The sequence below is a fragment of the Pholcus phalangioides genome, unplaced genomic scaffold (assembly GCF_987345545.1).
Source record: "Pholcus phalangioides strain wild (caught in Gottingen) unplaced genomic scaffold, Ppha-v1.0 ptg000015l_1, whole genome shotgun sequence".
NCBI lineage: Eukaryota > Metazoa > Arthropoda > Arachnida > Araneae > Pholcidae > Pholcus > Pholcus phalangioides.
The window spans coordinates 17,078,321-17,106,279 of record NW_028301608.1 but is presented as its reverse complement, the minus strand read 5'-3'; the positions used below and the strand labels follow the sequence as shown (position 1 = coordinate 17,106,279).

At 38.4% G+C, this 27,959-nt stretch overlaps 1 protein-coding gene across 2 annotated transcripts; it reads right to left on the bottom strand.

Annotated features, from left to right (window-relative positions):
• Positions 1–31: 31 nt before the first annotated feature.
• On the bottom strand, positions 32–26,731 carry LOC149075578 (Na(+)/citrate cotransporter-like). Of its 2 annotated transcripts, none has more exons than XM_089243065.1 (12): positions 26,596–26,731; positions 24,408–24,557; positions 22,583–22,698; positions 22,337–22,503; positions 15,032–15,161; positions 14,647–14,766; positions 12,748–12,825; positions 9,500–9,607; positions 9,197–9,377; positions 7,525–7,686; positions 3,959–4,096; positions 32–394 (listed from the first exon to the last, which is right to left on the bottom strand). In XM_089243065.1, exons 1-12 carry the CDS (start codon positions 26,698–26,700, stop codon positions 266–268), a joined length of 1,584 nt encoding a protein of 527 aa, XP_089099191.1. In that variant the 5' UTR covers positions 26,701–26,731; the 3' UTR covers positions 32–265. The 2 variants fall into 2 exon arrangements, with proteins under 2 accessions (XP_089099191.1, XP_089099192.1); XM_089243066.1 differs by having other exon boundaries at positions 273–394; positions 3,954–4,096; positions 26,596–26,728.
• Positions 26,732–27,959: the final 1,228 nt, after the last annotated feature.

Here is a 27,959-nt window from a genome sequence, read left to right as displayed (position 1 = left end):
GTTGTAAGAATGTTGTTATGGATTACTTTTTGAGATGAAATTATTTATTATTTCGTATCCCCTTACAAAATATCAACTCCCAACACATGCACTCGACTCGTGTACTCACACACGGTCTATTTATTGGACTGTGCATCTGCTCTACACTTTGATGAGTCGAGACAGTTCTTCTGAAGATCTCTGTTGAAGCCTGGCTTCTATTACATTGGAGGCCATCGGAGGTTCTCCAGAATGATGATTGATCCACGTCTTCCAATTAATCGATTTATAGCGTCGAATTGGTTCGAGCCCAAGACGGAAATTCTCCTAGACCGAATACGGCAGATCCTACAGTGTTGATCATGAATACTTGGATCAAGCAGGCAACTACGTTCATCAAAACTCCAGGCTTTATCTAAAGAAAAAGAAGAAAAAAAATGAGGGTGTGTGTGTGTTCAAAATGCTGTCATGAAATTAAAATACTACAACGGGTTTTTTACTTATAATTATCTACACAGCTTCAGTTGCATGATGGAGCCACGTGCGGTGGTGTGGTCCCTTTGCCCCCGACATTTCGACCTCAGTACATTTCGCCTGTGCTGACGATATAAGTGACCGAGTAATAAGTGAGTGACCACGTGTCACTAAGTGAGTGACTATATGAGTATCGAAATGAGTGACTATATGAGTGTCCAAGTGAGTGACAGTATAAGTGACGAAGTGAGTGGGTAAGTGACCATACAAGTGACAAACTCAAACACTTGCCTGTGCTGACGATATAAGTGACCGAGTAATAAGTGAGTGACCACGTGTCACTAAGTGAGTGACTATATGAGTATCCAAATGAGTGACTATATGAGTGTCCAAGTGAGTGACAGTATAAGTGATGAAGTGAGGGGGTAAGTGACCATACAAGTGACAAACTCAGTGAGTTGTGGGCAGCAAGTAAGTGGGTGAGTGACTGTGTGAGTGAGTTACCATTTCTGTAACCAAGTGAGTGGTTGAGTGATAGTATGAATAACCAAGTGAGTACCTGGTAAGAGACAGTATGAGTGAACAAATGAGTTGGACATTTACCCCGGACAGTTCATCCTGAACTGACCGTATGCGCAACAAAGTGAGTGACCGAGTGACCAAGTGGGTAACGTTCATTCACTCGGTCACTCTCTCAGTCAATCATACGGTCAGGGCAGGTGAAATTTCTGGATCTCGGCACGGTGGTGGTCAAGTGGCTCCAATACGATACATACTTTCAAGCATGAACATCCAAACATTTGCCATTTTCACTTCAAAATATGTAAGGCAGGTGGCAACACCAATATACTCCGCAATACTTGGAAAACACAAATATGTTAAGGCTACTCATATCCTCGTAATACATATTCCTGCATGTAACCAATTCGTTAGAAATTCCCCAGAAGAATGTGTATAAGGATCATGTCCGGTTCAGTAGTAGTAGTAGTAAATCTTACAAGATAGTGCTACAGTGGGCGAGGTGACTTCAAATTATAGAAGCCGGATGTCAGCACCACTAGAATACGAAACACGCATAATTCTGACAGCATGAGCGCATCAAGAGAGAGAGAGATCTCATAATACATATTCCAATATGTACCAATTCGTTAGAAATCCTCCAGAGGAATTTATACGAGGTGTATGTACGGATAAGTAATAATAGTAGTGGTTAGCTACTGTACGGTCGTGTGGCATCGTGGTGGAATCTCACCATGAGGATCCAGGTTCGATCCCCGTCTTCGGCACGGTGGTGGTCGGCAGAACTTGTTTTCTGCGGTTTTATCCAACTTCAAGGCGTGAATGCGAGCCGTCGCCCCATTTAAAAAAGTCTCTCTGCAAGCAGAGATGGAATACGGTGCTTACATAACATGAAAGTATCGTATTGAAGACAAATGACAGCACCAGCCGAACATGAAACAAGTACAATTCGGACAATATACATACGTTAGGGTCACACATACACTCAGAGCACGCATTCCTGCATGTACCAATTCGTTAGGAATACCGTGTAAGAGGCGCGTATAGGGAACAGGGACACATCATCCATCTTCGAGCCATTTTAACCATTTTTGTCACTTCAACTGATGACTCGGAAATGGTTGGGAAAAAAATAGGATAGAGGGAACAGCGATTTTCTGTAACAATAATACTGACGTCATACTTTTGATAGGGTTACCAGACGTCTTCCTTTACGAGGACTTGTCCTCCTTTTGATGTAATTTCAAGCGTCTTCCTATGTTTTCGATAATTCGCCCTTTTGTCCGCCTTTTTCCTTTGTTCCCGGAATGATTTTTCTTTTTTTTCTGAAATTTATTTTTTCACACAACACGAGGTTGTGTGAAATACGGAAAATGCGGAGGGGTGGTAAATTTGAGGAAGGAGTGGTAAAGAAAATTATTATAATGGGAAGCGTGGTAAAGAGTTTGAGTCATAGTTTCCAACCTTTTTTGTCCCACCGCCCCCTTCTTCAGAAATTGTTTTCTCCCATCGCCCCAACGCAATCTAACCCATAGGATCCTATGTTATACCCGTAGCTTCTACCGCCCTCTGGAACTTTCCATCGCCCCCAAGAGAGCGTTAACGCCCACGTTGGGAATCACTGGTTTAAGAGTTTTATAGCAATAGTAATAAAGACCACAAGTCTGCTTCTGTTTAGAGAGCGAGACACCACATCACTAAGTGGCCTACGGGGTTTGCAAACATGTGAGTAAACAAAAGAGTATGCGAGTACGTAAGGAATCAAAAGAGTTACCAAGAGAGCACAAAACTTGTCAGTGGCTGACCAAAAGAGTGATCAAGAAAGTGTGCGAGACTTACACAGCTACTTATAGAGCGAGAGGTACTATGCCAATCAGTAGCCAAAAGATTGACCTAGAAAGCCAGAGATTAGGTCAGTGAGCGACCAAAATAATGATCCAGGATGTGTAGGAGCATGGAAGTTGACTTTGAAATCAAAGGACCAGATTAGTGAGAGACCAAAACATTGTGTAAGCATGTGAATGACCAAAAAGTAACCTAGAGAGCTAGGGACCAGGTCAGCGAGTGACCAGAAGACTGACCTAGACAGTGTGCAAGCATATAAATGACAAAAACAGTGTGTGATCATGTGATTCACCATAAGATGTGACTTAGAGACAGAGGTGTAAAGAAAGAGACGCCAGAGGGTTTACAGGGGCGGGGGGCCAATAGGGTTATGGTGAAGGGCTACAAATTTGAGTCAATAAAATTAGACTTGAATGGGAGAAAAGTGGCAGAAATTTATATCCCGCAGGCGGCAAAACCATATAAATACGCATCTGACGAAGAGAGGTTCCTCCCCGGCACAGAAAAAAAAATTAGTTCAAATTTTCGTCGACAGAGGACGCTGCATGAAAATCCGGTGAAAGCTGATTAGACTTGAACCATTCTTCAATCCTTCTGAGTCCGAAACGTTCGTACAACTTCAACCGGCGATTCGTGGCTAAAGTACAATAACTTCGCGAATAGTGCTTTATCCATCACAATGAAAACCTTATGTATGCGCCAGTAATGGAAACATTCCGAAATGAGCTGTTAATCGTATACCTTACATTTTATAGGACGCTGGTTTGCATGTTTCCAGTGATTTGCTTCCTTGCAGTGCCCTCTATCGACAAAAATGCAAATTAATTTTTTTTTTTTCTGCACCAATTAAAGAAAAAGTTCCTGTTAGTAGGAATAACTTTTTCACAAACTGCATTCAAACACAAAAATCCCTTCAATGTTTATGATTTTATAAGCTATTTGCGAATTTATGGAACACCCTGTATTTCCAAGTTATGTCATTTCAAAATTAGCAAGTCCTTTCTGAAACACCCTATATTCAACATATACCCTTGAATAACAGTATGTATATCTGGAAGTATTTTTAATGACAAACTACTCGCGTGGCAAACCCCAGAGAGAAAAAAAAGAGTCAATATAAATTTTTAAAAATTTACCTTACCATGTCAGGAATCGTGACGAAGCCTGTCTCGAAAACGATGGCCGCAGGCCCGGTAGCAACAGGTAGCATGAAAGCATAGGACGAAGCCACTGTGACTGGAACCATCAGGTACAATGGGTGGATGGAAGAGACAGAAGCCTAAAATAAAACTTTCATTTAAGGAATAACTGCATTTTCTGAAACTTCAAGCATTATTTCAGCGTTTATTATAGTTTTATAGTTTCCACTTTATTATTTACGTTTATAGTTTCCACAAGAAATTGATTGGCATTGACTGAGGTAGATACATTTTCTCACAGAGGGTGCCGCGCTTATTAGCTCGCTATGTTATGCTGACGGATGGTAACTGGGCCGGCATGAATGAATGCAAGGCAGGACTCTGCCACCGCACTTATCCCATTGCCGAGATCTCTTCCAGCCCAACTTCGTGACACAGTCTGGACCAAAGTATGTGTGTGTGCGCCTGAAGGCCGAAACACTCTACACTGACAGAACATGATTTCACGTGATGTCAGAGACGTTGGGAATTCTGATTCGTGGAAATTCTGCGTCATAGGATACACGTCAGTGTAGTGTGTTTTGGCCTTAACAGTCTCAGTGTATATCTAGTGTTGTGTATGATTTCTCAGTGCTGCTGTCTGTATTTCAAGTTGTGAGTGATGTGAAACAATTGAATATTTGTAGTGTTGCAGGTCTGTTACTCGCTAAGGGTGAAACTTTTTAAAGGATAGATCGACTCGCATTCTCGCCTTGATGATGGGAACCACGGAAAACGAACTTCAGCCTAAAAAATTGTTCAATGGAACCTGAACACCAAAATTATAGGTGATTCGGGATTCCAATCGCGTGACCGTGATCCTTGTCAGAGCGCCGAGCTCAAAAGAGCCCTAGCTCAAAGAACCTCCTCCCTCACGGAGTAACACAATATTACATTGTTATAAAATATAGCATGAAATGATATTTGAAGGGGGAGGGGAAGAAAATAAAATAACACTTTGTTGCGGAAAATTGTCTTATCCACCGCATTTGATGTCTCCGTCCATGAGACTGTCTTAAACATTGCCTTTTTTAAAAGAATGTTTGAATATTTACAAAAATATATATGTGCGTGTATACACAAGCGCACACCACATTTTTAAAACTTCGGATACATAATTTGTATGTAGGATGTTTTTAGGCCTTAGATGTTTCAGAAACTCGCGAGCATCATAATTGGAGATCTCCCTGAGATGTTGGTGACACAAAGTTTCTTGTTTTTCGAAGTGATTTCGAGATAGTTCCTTGATGTGGGGAATACATGGACGAGACATCTTCAAATCTTTGTGCAGATCGGTGAGGTGGGAAAATTTTGGTGCTCCAGAGACAGAGAGTGAAGGCCTGAGGACGCGATTCTGTAATCGTTGTAGTTTGTGCATGTTGCTCTTAGATGCGAAAGCCCAAGCTGGGCCACCATATGTTAACACTGGGCGAATGATTTGTTCGTATATTGAAATTTCGTTCCTCAAACTGAGTTTGGACTACGGATAGCAGAATGTCAATAGATTCTCTAAGAGGATCTGAGTCTTTTTGATTTTGTTCTTTTTAGTTAGTTTCCAAGTATGGCTTTTATTGGAAAAGGATCCGTATTTTTTTGGAGTTTTTACTCATTTTATTTTACCATAAGCTGTTAAAATTTTGGAGTAAACTAGATATTTTAATTAATATTATTGTTTGCAAAATAATTTATTAACATTATGTTGCTTTTTGTATGCGCTGCAATTTAAGCGGGCATCTCAGTATTTTTTTAGTATTTTTCATATTTCATAGAGGACAGCAAAAATTTTTCCGGAGTAGCGATATTATTTATTGTGTACGTATTCAATATGCAAGAGAAAGCATTAAATTAGGGTTACCAGACATTCCTGAACTTGGTCATGAGGAGGCATGCGCACGCACCTTCGGCTATGTTCCTTACACACATTCACAACAGATGAGGTCACAACATCAACAATGAACAAGAATTGTTTTCCAACCGAAGCAGAACCGCTTTTAATATGTGGGCATTTTCATAGCGGTTCTTTTTTTTTTTTTTTTAATTCAAAACAGCACACATAAATACATGGACACAGGTATACAAAATAAAATAAAGACAACAGAACAAAAAACAAAACATACACTATGCAGCTTTTAGGGACCCAAAGGCGATGGCCTCACAAGTTTTGGGTGGAGGAAGATCAATTGTCTCAGTATGACACACACAGACAGAATTCAATTTTTGTCGTCGCTGCCCAGCCCGAAGGGGGCTGCCTGGCGACTTACAGATTGCCCTTGCTGGTTATGAAGGGGGTTATAGACAAGTTTTTGCGTGTTTGTGTAGATGTGAAGTGCTTGTAAGTTAATAGAAAGAGAACAAAAACACAAACACATACGGTCCGATAAATGCTACCATCAGAATACTACAATACACAAAGATCAGCCATGTATACTTCCTCTAAACGTTACTCTATGCCATAGTTTCCCAACCTTTTTTGTCCCACATCGTCTAATTCTTCAGAAATTTTTTTCTCCCATCGCTCCCATAACGCAATCTAACCCATAGGATCCTATGTTATACACGTAGCTTCTACCGCTCCCCTGGAACTTTCCATCGCCCCCATGGGGGCGTTAACGCCCACGTTGGGAATCACTGCTCTCTGCAATAGAATTGATCAGCAAAATCAATTGTAAGAAGAAAAATATTAATTTATAATAAAGCTAAATAAAGCTAAAATAAGCTAATTTATCTTCGACAGCTAGCCTAATGCGAAGATAAATCCAGGAAAAAAACTTCAACTGCCTTTGCGGGGAATCAAACCCACGCTACACCACTACGTTCCACAGGCAACGAATTCTCTCTTCCCTTAGCGCTCGAGTGCGCTGAACGGGCGAGACTGTACATGTACACCCAGACCTAACTTAGGCCAAAGTTCACATTGCTGACACTGCCACCAGATGATGGCGACTTATCTGAAAATGATGTCATTCTTTGCTATTAATACTAAGATTTCGACAGCTGACTGATGCGAAGATAAATCCAGGAAACAAAACTCAACTGTCCTCACGGGGAATCGAAACTCGAACTCGCTCCATATTTGTAGACACTGAACTTGATAATATAATAATTTTTTAAGTTGACCTTGAATATAATTGATAATATTATCATTCGTTATACATTCACATCATCATCAATATTATTATTATTTTGTCATCGAATGATCTCTCTCTAAACTTCATCATCATTATTATTATTCACTATTAAAACGTAATCATCTGTCTGCATTAGTTAAGAATGAAAGATTACGTTAGAGTTGCTGACTAAGAGAGAGAAAAACTGGTGTTTTTGACGAAAAAAAAAAGAGCAGTTAATGGGACGACGCTGTATTGAAGAATGCAAAAAATTTGACATGCGAATTTTCAGCTGAGTCATTGGTACAAATTAGTTCCTTTCGATTATTCCAAATAATTTAAATAGGATTCATTTTGTTCATGTCATTAATGCTAATTCATCGACTTAAGACAGTGAGTAAGAGAGTCATTTGTTTTTTTACCATTTTGCTCACAACTGGTAGGAGTATCGTCGCAACGGTGGAATTGCTGATCACTTCAGTGATGGCTGCCGTCATAAAGCAAAGAATGAACAGGATGGCTATCGGTGATAATGAGGTCAAGGACGCCATTTGTTCCCCGATCCAATTAGACAGACCAGATTTCTGAAAAGAAATATATTTTTCTGCAATTAAAATCACAATATCATGATGCACGAGTTGGTCAATATTTCTTACTAACTTATTACCCAGGGCCATATAATAAGGGCTTGCTGTCTCATGACGCGCCGGAGCAACACCTTCTACAGAAGAAAGCCTCCGCGCTAAGCTCGTGACGTCACTGAAGTCGTCTATTTCACCTGTAGTCATTGGATATACTGCAAGATAAAAATTTCGCATTCGTCGAACTGTTATATCCAATGGCTACAGGTGAAATGGGCGACTTCTGTGACGTCAAAGCTTCGAGCGGAGGTTTTCTGCTATAGAAGGTGTTGGCCGGAGTCAGTACTAGTTGACATCATCGGCCTGATAGAAACGGTCAGTTGGTTAATTGCCATTGGCTACCCTGGTATTTCAAGTAGATTTTTTACTTAAAAAGTATTTAAGCAGTGACGTCACACACCGAAACCATGCACACTGAACCAAGGCGGCAAGAGTAACTTCAAAGGGATGAGACGGCCCTTACTAGACAGCCAGGGCTTCGCTCACGTGATTTTGATAATATAAAAATTCCCCTCTCAAGAACCTTTTTGGGCATACATGCTCAACCCGTGACCTGCGAGCCAAATGTGGTCCTTGGTGTCATCTGATGTGGCAACGACAAATAATAACCAAACCACTCAAAGGGTCCATGAATGATAATCAAATCATATCAGTGGCTCGCAGCAAATTTCCAAATCATTTGAGCTGCCAACAGCACATATCCAGATCACTTCGAGACCCCCCCCCCCTCCCTGAAAACATTTCCAAATCACTTTAGTGGTGCGCGGCACACCTCCAATTCAATAGAGTGGCACGTGGTGCCGCAGATTACTTAAGTGGCAGGCTGGCAGTATTTCAGATCGCTCGGGTAGCCCGCAGCACTCTTCCAGATCACTTGAATGACTCGCAGCACCCTTACAGTTCACTTGAGTGGCTCACAGTAACCTTACAGATCATTTGAGCTGCCCTCAGCATTTTTATACATCACTCGAGTGGCTCTTAGTATCTCTTAGTAATTTCTAAATCATTTAAGTGACTCGAAATGCATTCCCAGTTCACTTAAATTGCCTGTGGCACATTTGCAGATCATTTAAGTGGACTGCGGTACACTTTCAGTTCGTCTGAGTGACTCGTGGCATATTTCCAGATAATTCAAATGACTGCGACACATTTCCAGATCATTCCAGGCGTGAGGTAGATTTCCAGATAACGCAAGCGGCCCGCGACATGTTTCTAAAGCAATGAAGTGGCCCGTATTCTCTAAAAGGTTGAGCACGCTTGCTTTAGGGGTTGAATTTTAAAATATCCCTTTTGAGTGAGTCCCTACACTATAAAATAAAATGACTGACCATATTTCATATTTACAGTTTCAGTGGTTTCAGATCGGCGATGATGAATCAGTAAGTCAGTCAGTCAGGACCTGTTATTTTATATGTATGGATTGAAAGAATTATTGTCTTTTCTCAAGACGTACCTCTGATCCCTGGGCCAACGCCAAACCTCCACCGAGAAGAAGAACCAGTCCCCAAGGGACTTTGGTTTGCACGGCGTGCCAGTCTAACAGAGCGGGACTGTGCGGAAAACGTCGGGGTTCGGCTGGTACCAGGAACATCAGAATCAGTACAGCGAATGCCGGTACAGCGTTGCCTATGCGCCTATAAACAAACAGAAAATGTGAGTGATTGTTTTTTCATCGAAGTAAATCATGGAGAACAAAACGTATGTTGCAAAATGCTAATTCCGATCATTGTCAAGGATGTTGTAAATACGTACTCACACGTCTGCATTGACGGCTACCGCCCAACCAGGCATGAATTTCGGCTCACGAAAAATCCAGAGGAAAACTAATACTAAGAACAGAAATAAAACAGCAATTTCATGGAACCTGAAAGAGAGAGAGAAGAGGATAAAATTTGGAAAATGTCTCAATGTTTCTATGCATTTTTTCAGATTTCGTGAAATCAATGTGTTATGCATGGTGCCTTCTCAATGAATGGGCCCCACCAGGTTACCTTAAAAGTAGATGAGCATAATTATAGTGAGATCTGGTTACGATTTTCGAGAAAAAGCATGTACTGTCCTTCTAGTGGGACTGCAATTAGGGAGGGGGGACAGGTGGTTTTGGTACCCCGATCACCATTCCAAAGGGGGCACAAATTTTACCCTTTGACCCCAACTTCTTCATTACAAGGAATGGGGGGAGGAGAGCAAAATGCACGCTTGCCTCTGCTGACCAAGCATCTAGTTGCGGCCCTGCCTTCTAGTTAAGTAAGGACCCCAGAAAAGTCACTTTTCGAAGGGAACTATGATGTTAAGAGGCAATGGTTATATATACATTCAACATTTAGGCTAAAATTGAACGCGTAGAGCTTGGACTAGGACCATGAAAATTTTGATTTCCAAACTACGAGAAGCGGAGTCGTCATTTATTTGATATTAGAAAATCAATGATCTGTAGCAAGAAGATTTTGAGTGTCTTGTTTTAATAGTAATGGAAGACATATAATACAGGGTGTTTCGAAAAGAATCATCCAAAAAAGTCATATTTATACAGCTTTTAATCCGTTGTGATCGAATAATTATAGGTGGAAAGAGGAAAATCTCGAATTCCATGCAGTTGCTGAGGTAGCGCTAACGCTCTTCCTTAGGCCACCACTTCAGTGTTTGTCAAGATGTCGACTACACAACAGAAATCGTTTTGTGTTCTAAGCTTCACGAAGTGTGAGTTTGTAACAACTGTTCATCGTGCTTTTCCTCGACAATACCCTGGTGTTGAACTTCCTACCGCTAAGAGCATTAGGTGATAGTATAAACAATTCCGAGAAACGGGTTGTCTGTGTAAGAGACCCTGGCCATCCCCTCATGTCAGACGAAAATGTGGAGCTCATCCGACAGAGTTTCGCACGTAATCCACAGAAATCCACTCACAGTGGATGCAAACATACTTGCAAAAGTTTGGGGTGAATTTGACTACCGTATATATATATATACCAGGCATCTTCAACCTCTTCTTCGCGAGCACCATGGTGCTCCCTGAAGCATCCAGAGTGCTCGGTGCACGTATCAACTTTCCAAGTAAACACTCCGAAAAAAAAAATTGCATTCAGGGATTGAAATCCTCCTGATTTCATGCATTCGTATATCAAACTTGTCGTTAAGGTGCTCTTCTTTTGGTGATGGGTAAAGACAGTGTTCGCGACTAGATAAAGGTTGAAGACCTCTGGTATAGACATATGCCGTGCATCCCAAGGTGGACATATTGAGCACCTTTAATTTGGTTTGTAAAAAAACTTTGTGATTAGCCATGTAATATAAAATTAATCTTAAGTGCCTATGTTTAATATTTTTCGTAATATACGCATTTCAAATCGGGTTGATTCTTTTTGAAACACCCTGTATAATAAGATCTTATAAAGGATGTCTTTAAACCGTTAAAGCGTGCACCTTGATGCACTTTGAATTCCATTTCGATATTGGGATTGGGATTTTTTTTCCAAATTGCACCAATTGAGAATATTTTAAGATGTTTTTTTAAATACATCAACAGGAAAGTATGACACTAAACGACAAGTGTCTTCTTCAATTAAGGACAGTAAAATATGACGACATATTTGAAAAATTGAATTGTGTTAGTTATTCCCATTAAACTGTAATCTAAATAATCAATTACAAAGGAACCACTTTCATGAATATAACAATATAACGTTGATAATATAAAGAGGAAAATAAAAGTACTCGAGGCGAAAACTACTAAAATACACCAACTTCATTTCCAAACCAGAAAAATGGTTCCTCAAAAAATATTTCGATGTCAATCTCTGAATAGAGTTGCATCTCACGCACTAAAATGTACGTGAGATGACATCATCATCATCGTACTAAAATGACGTGACTGTACATCTAACTTCAAGGCTAAAATATTATACAAAGCCAAAGCCTCGCTGTACTCAAATGAAGAAAATGGGCGGAAACAGATTATAGATATATAGATCAAGAAACTGTTCAGATAGATCTACGTAGATCATAAACTGATCTTGAATTTTCTGGTGCTACTAACTACCAAGCCGTACATGCGGCTCATACATATTCCCTTTACAGAATTTCTAACGGACTGGTACATTCCAGAACTTGCATTCTGACTTTATGTGCGACCCTGCAGTATTCATGTCAGAGTTATGCGTGTTTGTTTTCTAGAGGTGCTGCCATCTGTTTCATATTTTCAAGGGAAAATTGCAGATGCATGAATTTTTCGTGTTATGTAGGTACCATGTTTAAAAGGTCAGCCGGCTTTCTGCAGAGAGACATTTCCAAGGTTTCGGTGCTTTACGCTTCGTTCTTATTTTCTGTCTTGAGGGGAGGGAAAAAAACATCGAAAGAATTACCAAAATACCTTTTTTGCAAAAAAAAAAAAACTGGTTGCATATCATTTACAAGAAAAATGAATTTTCTACATTCCATTAAACATCTCGTTTCTTAAAAATCCATTATTGTTGCGGGAAAACGATGATATTTCCGCTGCAGAAACATTGGAAGTCGTTAAAAAAAAGTTGTCGACTCGTAACAGAAATTTACAACCAGAGACATCAACACTGCCCAGTGTAAAATAATAACGAGATGAGTCTTTTTTCAGTGTCAGGTGTTAAAACAATGGGATATGAATGTTAATATATTAAAAGGGAGAAAGTTTCGCGGTAAGGTGTTGAAACACCAACATAAACGATTTCATGGTAACACCGGGTGTTTACGGAGAAACATTCACATAAATAAAACTGATCCGAAAGAAATATTGTCTCTTGCGTTGTGGGTTGTGGTGATATTACTGAGCCATACAGAACTTGGATAGAAAAATCTGTTACAATATAATTACGGTGTACAAAACAATAAACAAAAATTTTAACTATCATTAACTTTTTCGTAGAAGTGGGATTTGATTGGTTCATCAGAAGCCACAAATGTTTTCTCTCGTGTCTTTATTTATCAGCAAATTAACAATCACTGTTTGCTATTTAATTTATTTATATTTACCTTATTTTTCCGAGACTTCTGTAGCGGTCTTTGACGACCTTGTGGATTCTCTTTTCAGATTCGAGATCTCTACTCATCCTGCGTATGCAAAACAATGATGAATATTTATGCCTCAACACACAGCAACATCAACTACAACCGCGTAATTTTGTTATTCTCTGTGAATTACTCAGCCAAAAATTAGCAATAACAACACTTAAGTGCGTCACCGGAATGTTTTACAAGAATTATACATAAGGTAACCATATTTCATGAAAAAAACGTATAATAATGTCAAAAAAATATTATTGTGACATAAAAACAATAACATATAATCATGGGAAATATGGATTATTGCTGATTTTGCCGCTAAAAAAAAATTACCAAGAGCTGGTGAAATTGGCAATACGTACAAGATGTCACCTAAAAAAATCGCCGATTGGCTTGAAATGAAAGGCTATACAGCATGCATGGCCCGTGAGCCAAATGTGGTCCCCGACCTCAAACCGAATTTTGTGAAAATGATCAGTGTCAAAGTGTGAAGTGTCACATTTCCAGATCACTAAAGGGACCAGCGGCATATTCACAGATCACACGAGTGACCGACAGCTTAATTCTAGAGCACTTAAGCAGCCCGCGGTGCATTTACAGATGTCAAAAGTGATCCACGGTGCAGTTTCACATCACTTAAGTGATCCATGGCACATTCTCAGATAATTTAAGTGACCCACGAAGTATTTATAGATCACTTGAGTGAGTCACTTGCCCGCGGCATAGTTCTAGACCTCTAAAGCAGTCCCCGGCACATTTACCGATCTCTTAAGAGATCCGCTGTGCCATTTCACATCACAAGTGATCCCCGCGGGGCAGTTTCACATCACTTAAGAAGCACACCGTGCATCCTAAAATAATTCAAGTGACACACGGCAGAGAACTTAAGCGGCCCGTGATTACAGTTCCACATTACTCAAGTTACCCACTACACAGTTTTAGTTCAATCAAACAGCTCGCGACACATCACTCAAGTGAGCCGCGACACGTTTTCAAACCAATGAAGTGGCCCGCGCTCTCTTAAAGGCTGAGCACCCTTGCTGTACAAGGAAATCGACGTTGACATAAAATGCATATCATGAATTTCAGTATAAATGTATACAAATAAATAAACGATTTTAATTTAAAAAATCGTTCAAAAATTTTGGGAATCAGCTTTATCGTCAATTTCTGTTAAGATAACGGTATCAAGTGAGTTTCAATGAAAAAAACGGGACATTATCCATGAAAAAAAAGTCTGGGGAGGACTCAACATCAGGGAGATTTTTGTCTCGTAATATATGGTTCATATAGTCACTCTGGTCCAGGGGTTTTTAACCTTCAGTGTTCCACGGGATCTTTGTGCCAATGAGATAAAGACCACGGACCCCTCCACAGAATACAATTCAGCACATAATAATGTAAAAACAACAAGTTAATTATTGTCATCTCATCCAAACTCACGGACTCCCTAAAAATTTTCCAAAGCCTCCCCCCCCCCCCACAACACCACCAACGGATCCGTCGACTCCTAGTTAAGAACCGCTGCTCTGGGCAGACTTTATTACGTTATTCCTAATCTACATCACCAAACACCAACTCTGGCCATATACCCTATATTGCAATTTACGACCATTAACGAGTTGGATTGGAAATGAAGGCGCCGTCTATCGGTAGTCACCTCAAGCTCGTTTGGGAAAATATATTTTTATCTACATTCTTTCCCCCCGGTTCGAACCTGAGCAACCTTCACGGTGGTAGACGAGTATCCTGGTGACTTCGCCACTCAGGCCGTTATTTATGATCTAGTAACATCCATAATGTTGCATGAACTGATAACACTGTCACAAATAATTCGAAAGTTTTTAGCGAATGTTCACGAGCACGTACCAGCAAGGGACGTAGATCATCTGCAGCAAGCACCAGGCTGAAAATACGCATAGGATCATACCGGGTACATTGTACATCATCCAAGATGCATAAGTCAGTTCTCCGCTCTCTGGATAGATCCTGTAGGAGCCATACGGAAAATAACTAAGTCAACATAGTAATAACTAGGGTTAACATGATCGAGAATGAGATTAGAACAGTGAACGAAATGGTTGTTCCTAAAAAAGCTATAATTAACCCTGACATTTGATTTGACTACCACTTGTTTTATTTCAGGTACTATATTGCGCACGATGTGTATTACGAATAACTAAATATTATTTATTGATACCACACATTCGCGTGTGTCCACCGACAGTGAAAGCGTTATAGTTTCGAAACTTACTCTTCCAGAAGACCTTTGAGTATCATGTTCGGTGATGTACCCGTTATTGTACCCGTTCCTCCACAGTTTGCAGAATAAGAAATACTGAGCAGTAACGTCCTGTGCAGAGCTGACAGCTTTTTGTCTTTTCCTAAAGCGGGGGAAAACATTACGTCATTTTCTCATATGAAATTCGAAGGCCATTTTACAGAGTATTAAAACTTGGTTGTTTTTTTTTATTACAATAATACCTCGATTTACACTACCCCGAGTTGCACAATTTCGGAGTTGTACGATTGTCTGTGAAAATTCACCTTTCTGAAATTCAACTCTTTTGAGATCACGCACGAAATAATTCGTCCAAACACCAGCGGAATAAATTCAATCGAGTTCTCTGTGTTTTCTTTCCTCTCTCCTCACCATCGCGAAACTTTTTGTAACCCTATTAGCCGAAGTTGTTTTTTTTCCTCCCCGTTTTTTCTATATCCTGTTAGTTGATTTTTCCCCCCACATATAATGTATCTACCGAAAGAAAACAGGTGGTGTTGGGGTAAAAAAAGAGATGAACAGAAAACTCTCTTATCTAGTCAATAAAAATACAAATACAAGTCCACAACAGGCAAAAAGCCCAACGAGGTGGCTGACTAAAAGATGTCTATAACAAATATGGATGTCATATATTTCTAGAATACAGTAACCCCCCAATTAAAAATGCAATCATAAAAATTCCTACGGAATTTCCCCCCCCCTTATTCCTACGGATTTATGGACAGCCCTGCAGGATTCATGGTGTCAATTACCTCCAGCACTACTTCAGACATTAGTCGAGTACATGCCACGTCGTGTTGCGGCACTTCTGCGTGCTCGCGGGGGCCCTACACGATATTAGGTAGGTGTACCAGTTTATATATACGTATATACACGTGATAAAATATTATAGAATGCCCGTAAAAAATATTTATGATTGTCTTAGGGGCCGTTCAAGTATTACGTCATCATCGATGGGGGGGAGGGGGTTTCCGATTTTCTGACTTTTGATGACAGGGGGGAGGGGGGGGTTGGATAATGCTTACGTCATCAACCACCCTTTATGAAGATATGAAATTTTTTTACTGGCATCTTACTCGGTGCGCCAAAAACGAGAAAAATCTTTCGATAGTTTGTGGGCACGTGAAGTAACATTCCCCCCCCCCTATTGAAAAGTGCCCTACAGAGCCACTTCGGTGATCTCTAAATGTTTCGCGCATCCAAGTGATCTGGAAATGTGTCCGGGCCACTTAAGTGATCTGGAACCGTGCCACGCATCACTCAAGTTATCCGTAATTATATGCCACGGATCACTTAAATAATCTGAGAATGTGCCGCAGGTAACTTGAGTGATGCAGAACCTCACCGGGGGCCACTTAAGTGCTCTAAAACGACGTCACATGTCACTCAAGGAATCTCTAAATGTGTCACGGATCACTTAAGTGTTCTGGAACTGATTCCCGGGTCATTTGAGTGATCTGAAAATGTGCCACGGGCCGCTTAAATGTTCTGTAATTGTACCACGGGATGCTTGAGCGATCTATAGATGTGCCGCTAAGTTAATTTTTTTTTTACAAAATTAGGTTTGAGGAGGGCAGGCCGCATCAGATAGACCCACCCCTGGGGCAATATTTGGTCCTCGGGCCAACGGCCTTTATGCGATTTATCATTGTATTGCTTAGAGGGTAGGTCGCAATCAATTTATTAAAGATAAATTTTGCGTTCATAGCCTTCAAATAACATTGAAATATTAACAGAAATTGATTATAACAACATATAAAGGTATTTTCTTCCGAAATTTCAATTTTAAAAAAAAATATATTTTTTTTTTGCATTGAAAAAATAAATTTTTGATCGTGGGAGGGGGGCACGAGAGCCCTCTACGCCCCCCCCCCCCCTCCATGAACGTCTCTGATCCCACCAATATGCGTTAGGATTCAGAGGGTCAGAGCTGATGACGAAAATTTGCTGACAACGGGGGGGGGGGGGTCAAAAAGGGCTAAAAAAAATTGCTCACGTAATACTTGAATGGCCCCTGATTGTAAGAGATAGACACATCAGTGTCATAGTCGAAAATTTATTTCTCATTTACCAATTGTTTCATATAAATTTTTATTTTACATCCAAGAAAACAAATCGGTCAGTTAATTTAAATTTAACACTTATCTATCTATAAATTTTACTTATCTCTATTATACTGTTTTTTTCCTTTTCTATTTATGTGTTTTTCCTTCCTTTACTTTTATATTTTTTCCTTCCCTCTTTCTTCCTTTTTTCTAACGTGCGATTAGATTGGGACAAGGTTACCAGATTTATGGCCGATACACGTCAAATAGAGATCATCCATATTCGTTGCCAAAAGTCTGTACGTGAAGGGGTAAATCATAATCACGTGAAGCAATAATCACGTGATTATTGCTGAGATGGTGACGATCATTAAGTGGTAATCAAGTAAAGGATTGTTTTATTCGATCATAAAATTATACGTAATGAAATTACACTAATTTTTGAGAGCCTACAGTATGTAAAGATGAAAACTTTGCCGGGATCTATAGAGTTGTAATCCCAAGGTTTTTTATATCATATTTTTAAAGCGAAGTACACCATTTTCCACCTGAAATCCAACGTCAGTTTAAAAAATAATTTGTTTAATGTATTGCTATTTGAAGACAATGTCTGGTCTACAATTTTCAATTAATTTGAGCTCATGTCTGAAAATTGCTTTCTTGCCTCCATACACAAGCAGCTGTTTTCTTTCGATAGGGCCAAGATGTTACTAAAACATTCAAAGCGTTTATCACGTGACTTTCTTCTGCACAGATTTTAGCGGACGAATACAGATTTCTAATAGTTTCCTGGATTGCAGTCACAATGCAAGTTAAATTTATGAAGTTCCATAGAACAGTGCCATAGCATTGTAAGTAGAAAGAAAGAGACAGGTGTTCTTCCTAAAATTTCGTCACAATTAACTAATATTTACTGGCAAATGGGGTGACATGCTCTATAATCCTTGTGTTTTTCACATGATAGATGGCAGCAGGAGCTTCAGTTCAATGATATTTCTTTCATGTTACGTAATACTGTACTGCAGTGTTATCCGATCGTTTATTTTGAAGAGTAGTTTCTTTCCTCTCCAAAATTTAACGGGTAGTTTTCTAAAAAAGAGGAACAAGGGTACGTACTGTAATTCTTTATTTTAGATGACGCCATAGCCATTGTGAATAGAATAAAGAGGTGATTCCAGGTGCGTCCGCAAAAGTGGGCCTCCGTGAGTCAACATTGAGATATATCTCATAATTATCCCTTATCCCATCTTTTTTTTCCGCATACTTTTACTTTAATTTGTGCGTTAAGATATCATGAATCGGGCTTGATAAGGAAGCACTTTTACTGATTTATTTTTTTAATTAGATTGAGTTTACGCACCGGAGAAAGAAAAGTCAGATCTCACAAAGGACATTTCTCCCTGATTCAATGTATATCAGTGAATGTGACAATCGGGGCCCATATTCTCCTCTCCCGGTACTGCAGTGTTCGCAAATACGGCTAGATGCGTGATTCAAGCATCGAAATTCGATTTTACTCCTAAAAATTTCGTTAAAGAGTGAAAATTGAAAATACGCCTTCAAAAATGTTATGGTTTTTCTTTTAGAGTTACTCGCACTTTTTTTCAATGTCCCTCTTTTTTAGAAAACTACCCCTTAAATTTTGGAGGAGAGAAACTACTCTTGAAAATAAACAATCGGATAATACTGCAGTACAGTATTATGTAAAATGAAACATCATTGAACTGAAGCTTCTGCTGCCACCTATCTTTTGAAAAACACAACTATTATAATTCTTTGATTAAAATTAAATTGGCAACTAATTTTCGACTGGTTTGTCGATATTACTAAATATTTTATAAGCAATAATATTATTTTCATTATGAAAATTTGCTTCGAAATTTTAACAGTTTTTGCTTATGTGATGTAAAATAACGTTAGTGAAGCAAAATGTTCTCTTTAGATTTTTAATTCCAATCGAAAGAGAAAAAACAGAATCGACCTGTTCCTTGTACATATTTTTTTCGATTACGACCGAAAACCGTAATTGGTGGAACGGGGTTCCAATGGATAGTTATAATCCATCAAACCCCCTTCATCATGACTCCGCCAATTACTGTGCAGTAGTGCTCTTTGCAATGATAGTTAGATTCTAATAAGGTGGGTGAAGACGTAGTTTCACCTGAGACCCAAGGGTGTTTTTTTTACAAAAATACCGCTTAAAATTTTGGAGAGGAGTCAGATTACTCTTCAAGATCATATTTTCAGATAACACTGGTACTGAGGAATTCTAAGTGGCCCCACACAGGTGGAAATCAAGTGCAAAGGGAGCCATAGCAAGTGGTTTAAGGCAGATCCCGTACTAGAGAAGAACAAAGTTGACAACTGCCCGGGCATTAAACTTTAAACGATCGACAAATTTTAGGAGGTAACAAATACGTTAAAAAAAATTTCGAATTTTTGCAGCGGTGGTGGTGGCATAATGTTTGCTCTCCTCTCCAAATATCGTAGTTACGGCCCTGGTTTCAGAGGTCACAAAGATCTGCAAAAAAAAGTTGGTGTGAAGAAATGAATCTGTGTCGTGAGTTTACTTTCCTCCAATTAGTACTTAATTTCTTTTTTAATCAATCATGGAATTGAATATTTCCTTTTGCCTTGCTCTCTTTCCTCCAATCCAAGGCCTGTCTTTACATTTTCGGCAAAAGCCTTTTGAAGTTCATATTCCAATCACTTCTGTATGGTTCGTACATTAGAACGAAGTTCTATATACAAATACAAATACAAATACAACGCCACAACAGGCAAATTGCCCAACGAGGTGACTGACTTAAGAACATCATGGATCCCCGAGCCATTTTTTGGAGGCCCTACCTACTACTGCTACACCACAAATGCACCCGGCCCCCGCGGAACCCCCCCCCCCAACGAATCAGTACATGCGGGAGTGTACGTGTAGTGCAACCTGACGTAAAGTTTGTTTCTGTGTAATGTTTGTTATGAGTAGTGCTGCCATCTGCCACCAGTTTTTCTAACTATGAGTGAAGTGGTATGATTGAATGATTTATCGTTGTAGGACTGTTGCTCTCTGTGGCGAGACTTTTTAACGGGGAGATCGGCTCGCATTTGCGCCTTGAAGTTGGGAACCACAGAAAACCAACTTCAGCCGACCACCACTGTGGGGTTCGAATCCGGATCCTCGCATCGCGAGTCCGTCACTATAACCACTCGACCACCACAGCGGCATATGTAATGCATGATCCCTTATTGACGAATAAAAAAGCAGCATTTCTGTCACAAATTAGGTGGGTCACACATTTCTTGATGGGAACGATTAGGTAGGGAGGTCCAGCCCTCTCTCATGGCCGGACCGATTTTAACCCTCCTCTTATAAACGGTTAGCAAAAAATTCGGATGCTCTCTATTGTTCGAACCCTACCGTCACCACAATGGTGGTCGGTTGGAGTTGGTTTTCTGTGGTTCCCAACTTTGAGGCGCGAATGCGAGCCGAACTTCCCTTTAAAAGTTTTGCCATAAAGAGCAACAGACCTACAAACGGTAAAAATATAATTCAATCATTACACCTCACTCGCTTCTGAAATATAGATGGTAGCACTGAAAAAAATCAGACACAACACTAGATACGCACTCAGATTGTTAGGTACACACACTTACACTTCCAGCACAACTCGCCAGGTAGTAAATTTCCCATAGATGGTGATAGACTTGAGTTGTGTTCGGTTTAAAAGAAAAAAAGAAAGGATGCTCTCTATTTGACGAATCGGCGATAAATATGGTAACCTTGTCCTAATCTAACCGCACGTTAGAAAAAGGAAAAAAGAGAAGAAAAAAAGTAGAATAGAAAAGGAAGAAAAAAAACGAGTGAAACAGTAGTATAATAGATGAGTTTTGATATATAAGTATGTAGGTACAAAGTAGATTTCTCTTCCTTTCTTTTCATACGCACCCTACTTATGTTCGTTTACTCTTATAAGAAATATACATCATATGTGGGGGAAAAATCCCTATCAGGGTATAGAAAAAACCAAGAGGAAAAAAGATTATAGGGTTGCAACAAAGCTTCGCGATGATGAGGGGAGAGAAAAGGAAACAGAGAGAACTTGTTTGAGTTTATTCAACTGGTGTTTGGACGCAATATTACGTCCTTGATCGTAAAGTAGTTAATTAATATGAAAATAAGTTTGTAATCAAATTTAAGAATGTAGTGAACGAGTTTTCCTGCCTCGTGTTGCTCCCAAGTGCAAACAAAGGGTAATGGTGGTGGATATTTTTCTTTTGTGTTTTGAGTGGCTTTTGCTTTCTTTTATTCATTTTTATTTTAATTTCATATTGAATGGCTTACGAAAATAATTTCTATAAATGCGAAATAAATTGATATTTGACTGAAGTGTTCAATTAATATTTTAAAATACGCTGGAAGCGAATAAATGATTAAAATTAAATGTTTTCACACAACGTAGATGTTTCATAAGTTTTTCAATGTGCTATTTATTTTCATTTTAATTTATATTATGTTCGAGATTGTTTTTCCTTTTAACGTCATGGTGTTAAGCCCTGACTTGAAGGATTGAGCAAGTTTTGAGTTAGAATTATGGTGAATATGAACTTTGGTGGCTTTCATCAGTGGGCAGTTAAAGTAACGGGAAAAACTTTAAGATAGCTTCCAGGTAAAAGTACCTCAGGGAGTGTGCCATTTATTACATAAAATTTATCGATAGAATGCTGAAAAGAAATGCATGTGAAGATGAATGTACCTTGCATCATCTGGGCTGAAAAAAATTGAACGAAGTGAATTATACTTCCAAAAAAAATAAAATAAAGTAAAGAATTGGATATTTAAAAGAAATTGCAAAAATATGAAGATTTGCAGTCATTTATGATTTTGATGCATTTTTTTAGTATCAAAAATGCAAAACATTTTGAAAATTTAAAAAAAATGAAAGCTCGAGTCTAAAATGGTCAAGAAAAATATGGTGGGAAAACATGTGATTGTTTTCATATTCCGGTAGAATCGCCTACAGAATCAGGAACATCTCAACGCATGGGCCCAACACAACGCCCGGGCATATCCGGATGCTCCATGGACTCTTATCTACAAAAGGGTGCATGGTGATATCAGGTACAATGATTTTCGAGAATAATTATTAAATATGACTCTCTTCACTCAATTTCAGATTTAAAAATATCTTCTACTCAGCTTTATCGATTGAAAAGGGATCGTAAGAATCGTTCTTACCTTTGATTTTACATTCCGGTAAATCAGCATTATTGTCGGTATCTTGGCATCCTTTCTTCAATTCCGCCATCATAGCGTTGACAATGGGAACCATCATTGCCGTGGTAGCCGTGTTGCTTATCCACATGGACAAGAACATGGTCGTTCCCATGAATCCCAACATCAACCTGTTGAACATAAGGAGCTTCATTAGTCAATTGGCATCATTCCCTCGTGTATAAAAAAAGTTGTATCCATTAAACTTACCATTTTGTGTTGGCTCCAAGGAGAAGTAGTACTCGAAGAGCTATTCGTTCATGAAGTCTGCTATGTTCAACTGCCACGGCTACGGCTAAACCACCAAGAAACATCATTATCACTTCCTAGAAACAAAATTATGATCACCTGTGGCTGGAGTTTCTAATCACATTGGTTTCAAATACACAAGTTTGATTTGAAGAAATTTATTTTCCGATACACAAACTCATTAATACATTTGTGAGAATAAATCACACGTATACAGTAGTGGAAAAAACTAAAGCCAGGTGAAAAATTATGATTAAAAAAATTTAAGTCAGAATTTTTCGAAAATTTCTTCAGAGATGACAAATACAATGGGAAATGATATCTGAAAAACTTATTCGAAATCTCACAATACTTCTTCAGCAAATATATTTTTTTCGTTTAATACAGTGTAATGCAGTTGGAAAAACTATAAAGGCCACTCCCTTTTTATCAAATAGAGCGAATGTAACCACTAGGCTTAGTGGTCATTTTTTCAAGTTTTGTAAAAAATCTTTTATCAACCTTTTACAGGGCAATCCGGGCCTTAAGCTGATAATCGAGAAAAATAGTCAAATCTTGATAAGTCGAATGTGCAGCAGTCGACCAAAAACTTCGACTTATCATTGTTCGACTTCCCAGAAATTCTGATTTCAGAGTGGGGGAAAAATAGATTTATTAAACTAACAGTGATATTTATGAACATCGCATTAGTAGAACATGTCAAATTACTGGAGATGAAAAAATTCGAAAAGATAAGATTATTCTAATTCAATCATGTTTAATTATTTAATGATACAATATTTAGAAATAAACTAGGAGTACACAAATTGACTTATGGAAATGGTCGCCTATACATAATACTCGTATAAATGAAACGAATTACAAATAATGTGTACAAGATTATTTTCTGAAATAAATGCACTGTGCAAAATTGCAGTGGTCTTTTTGATTATATCCGTCTGTCTTTTTTCACTCTTTCGTGAGAAAGTCATTCACTTTATGCAGGCAGACAAATGAATCCGCTAAATGAACCTGCCAAATTCTACTGCTAAATGCCAAATTCTATTGCTATATAAAATTTTTCTATTGCTGAATGGAATTTTTCTATTGTTAAATACCATATTTCCTCGTGGCATATTCTGTGGAACACGAGTTGTTTCTGTAAGACCCAAATAAAATAAAAATACCAAATTTTTTGTTGCTAAATAGAATTTTTCTATTGCTAAATGCTAAACTCTATCGCCAAATACTAAATTCTATTGCTAAATGCTATTTTTAAATTTCTCTCATTCCCGAAAACTTCGACTTAAAGAAAGAAAACTTCGAGCTGAGCGAAAATTTTAACATTTTTTAATGTTAAAATTTTCGCGGAAAATTTCGGGGGATGTTCGAAGGTTTTTTTTACGGAAAATGTTCGGGGGAATGATTGAAAACTTGACTTAGTCCGGGATTACATCTATGAAAGTTTAATAAAAAATCTTTTATAAAACTTGAAAAATGCTACCAATAAGCGTATTGGTTACATTGCAGCGAATGTAATCAATAGACTTATTGGTTGTTTTTTTTCAAGTTTTGTGAAAGATCTTTTATCACACTTTTATAGTGCGATTCTGCTTTCGACTTATCACAAACTGGTTGTATTTACTTTTAAGTGTAATGAATTTTTGGAATAAATTTTTCAGGTATCATTTTTCATTGTATATTCGTCATCTCTGAGAAATATTTTGAAAAATTCTGTGTTACATTTTTTTCATCGTCATTTTTCACCTGGCCCTATAGTTTTTTCCACCTCTGTAGATGGTCTTACCTTCATGTAATTCAAGCAAACGTCGGTCGACGAGAGTATTCCAAACAGAGGCAGAAGCACCACGGGCAGAAGAGCCGTCACCGCCATGTGAACTGGTTCCAACATCCAATATACCGCCATCCATAACACGATGTAGGCACATTTCGAACGCTGCGGAAAAATTCAATTTTATTCTCATTTTTAAGATTGATCTTGTATTTTAGCAGTAAAATTACCGGAATTTCCATCCTTCTCTAGTTAGCTATCAGTTAGTTTCCCTCAGAGGGTGTCACTTGGTGTTTCTACACGACAACCAAGTGACACACACCCTCTATCTCCTACTCAGGAGTTCCAATAAGGCAAAACGATTAAGGGTTAAATGAAATCCACGGTTAAAAACTATTCAACTTTGCTAAGTTGAATGGTTAACTAAGTTGAATGGTAAACTAAGTAATATTTTATCGGTTTATATAGTTAACATTAAAATCTTGGCAAACTGTATATTTTTACCTTTCATAAGCCATCTTAGCTCATTAAAAAATCCACTCTAATTAATTAATTGCTGCTCTGATCAATTGTTTTAGTTAAAAAAATATGCTAACATAATTCATTTACATCCGTATTTTCTAAAAAAAAAAAAAAATTTTTTTAAGAAAAAGCATACACTACAGATTCACCTTCAAACCGAAAGATACCCAGGCCACATCGCCATATGGCAATATCGGCTCATTGTCCTCACGGACTGGATACCTCTGGCAATTTATTTATAAAAAACATTTACATTACAAAATATACATTACAATCATAGCAATTATGAAATCATAATCTAAGTATGAATTCAGTTGCGAGATCACAATCTACGTATACAATCGGATATCAAGAATATAATCCTATATTCCATATTAAATCTTAATTCGAATATAAAACCCTGAATCGCATATTGAAATCAATAATAAATCAGATATAAAATGCATAATCGATTTCATCCTCAATTTAAATCGTTCGATTTCCACGGCATTATAGTGGTCTTTTGTGCCATCGGTCATTTATAGTTGATCAATTTCCTTTTTTTTTGTGAACGCGGAGAGGTGGTGCAGTTTGTACTTGTGCTATTGGTTGAAATGGCGTCTGTGGATCTCACTTTGTCTTCATATTGTCTTCTATCCATCTAATTATTTTCTTGACTTCATTCACTCTACATTGGTTTTTAAAAATCTCTCTGATCCAGAGTGTGGCATTTTTAGCAGTGGGCACAGCCATGTGCTTTAGATGTGCAGTTAATTTACATGTTGTCAAGTAATGGATGGGAGTGCCGATTTCACCGCAAAGGCAATGAACATGATTCACCAATAAATATCAATATTTGTGCAAATCATGACTTATATACTTTATAACACCCTATTATGTTTATAAATATTACTCTATTTTCTTCCCCGTCTCTCCCCTTTTTTTGTTTCTGTGTTTATAATTCTTTTTTTCCTCGTTAGTTTTTCATTTTAACGGATGAATTATACACATAAATTATATACTTGATTCAACTATTGAAAAATGACTGACACCTTATGAAATTAGTGTGTCCATCAGTATGGGTCCTATAAGATCCCTTGATGGATTTTTTTTTTGTTTGATTTATGTTTTGTGACAATAATAATGACAATAAAATTGAATTTTTAGTACGTTTTTATGGGGGTGAGTAATCATAGAAGCTTAAATTATTATTTTTCATCGGTTCCCCGAATCTCCGTCAATTTCAATTCGAAATCATTTGAAATTTATTAATTTTCTTGTTGAATTATACATTTACTTGCGTTTTATATGTTTTTTCCCATGGATAGCTTCCCTGGATATTCTGTAATAATGTATTGAATTTTGGAGAGATGCTTTTTTTTTTTTCTTATTCCCAAAAAATATATAAAATCAGGCTATAGAGACCCCCAAAAATGTTTGTGAGCCCCGAAATTTTGTAATTGAAACGGACACCCGTGCCCCGCTCTTATATTCGCACTGGGCTTGCGTCTGATAATGTTGGCAAGGCAGATCTGGTGCTCCAGGTGCCGGTCTAGTAGGACGCTGAATTCACTCTTTGTTTGCTTAAAATCACGGGGGGGGAATGGGCATTCGCTCAGGGTAAGAGTAATTTTTTTTGGTCCTTATTTCAATGCAAGTAATTGCTAAAAATAAATAAAATGATAGAGGTATAGCATCTTACCTGATGGGGAGAAAAAGCCAAAGGAAGCAGCAAGAACGGCGTGAGTAAACATATCACGTAGGACAAGCCATGCCGTGAAAATGGCAGTTTTCTGCAAAAAGGCATTAGTGCATCTCTAAGAAGGAAATAAGGGGAAAAAATGAATTTTTTTTTTGGCGATTATTGTGACCCCGATTCGGAATGTCCGAAGTCTAGAGTAGGAGGGATTCTGGTACTATCAGATGGGAATTGCATAAAGTTTATGTGGAGCTTATCGCATTCTGTCTTACTGGATTGCAAAACAAAGTTACATCATTGAAAAGAAAAGATTCTATAATTTCGAATGAAGCACGGTTTCGGTTTGGAAACAGTAATCTCATTTAAACGGTTATTCCGATATCTTCTAATAACAGTAGGAAAGAAACCTGTAAAACAATTGAACTGATGCAGCGTTTCTCAACCTGTGGTCCTCGTCGATGGCGCAGGTCCTCCGCAGGCAGACTTGATGATTTAATTCAAAAAGAATGAAAAAGTTGATGTGATAGATATTAGTAATATCCTTATGGATTCAAATATACAGGGTGATTCAAAACTCAACGTGCAAACTTTTAGAGGAGGTAGAAAACACCAAAACACAAAACAAAATCACATAGGAATGTATGACTGGAAGCCCCAACCTGATCAGCTGGAGGATAAACGAAGATGCAGAAATGACAAGTCAATAATGATAGGAAAAACTCTTTTTATAGCGATACTTTACACGAGAACAGTACGTGTACACGTTAAGTTTCGCAACAAGTGCTCAAACTTCTTACCATCCATAGTTACGCACGCTTTTTCCTCCCCTAGAGGGTGCTGTTCGACAGCGCTGTAGCTGGAATGCCATGCTAGTCATTTAAACTTCCGATTGCGTAGGAGAGGGGAGCATGCAACAAATTTACGAACGTCGTTTTTACAATTACAATAATTTATGTCGCAGCTGCAAACGTCCGCGAAATGCCAGGTATTTTTTAAAGTGCTGGACAATAAATGCGTCGCCGTTGTGAAGTGTGCATAATTGTGGATGGTAAGAAACTTGAGCACTTGTTGCGAAACTTAACGTGTACACGTACTGTCCTCGTGGAAAGTATCGCTATATAAAGAGTTTTTCCACCCATTATTGGCTTGTCATTTTTGCATCATCTGCCAGCTGATCAAGTTGGATGTTTGTGGTCATACATTCCTGTATGACTTTTTTTTGTGTTTTTGTGTTTTCTACCTCTCCTAAAAGTTTTTGCGTTGAGTTTTGAATTATATAACTTCATACTTATACTGGCCATATTTTTTGTGAGAAAAATGCTTAAAATTGCGTTCCTAAACACGAGATATACCTAATTTTTTATTCC

Coding starts and splice junctions, on each gene's coding strand:
- LOC149075578 (XM_089243065.1), bottom strand. CDS start 26,700: ATGCCTTTTTGCAGAAAACTGCCATTTTCACGGCATGGCTTGTCCTAC. Junction 15,162..22,336: donor ACCGGAATGTAAAATCAAAG/GTAAGAACGATT, acceptor CCCCCGCTTTAG/GAAAAGACAAAAAGCTGTCA. Junction 4,097..7,524: donor TACCAGTTGTGAGCAAAATG/GTAAAAAAACAA, acceptor GTTTTATTTTAG/GCTTCTGTCTCTTCCATCCA.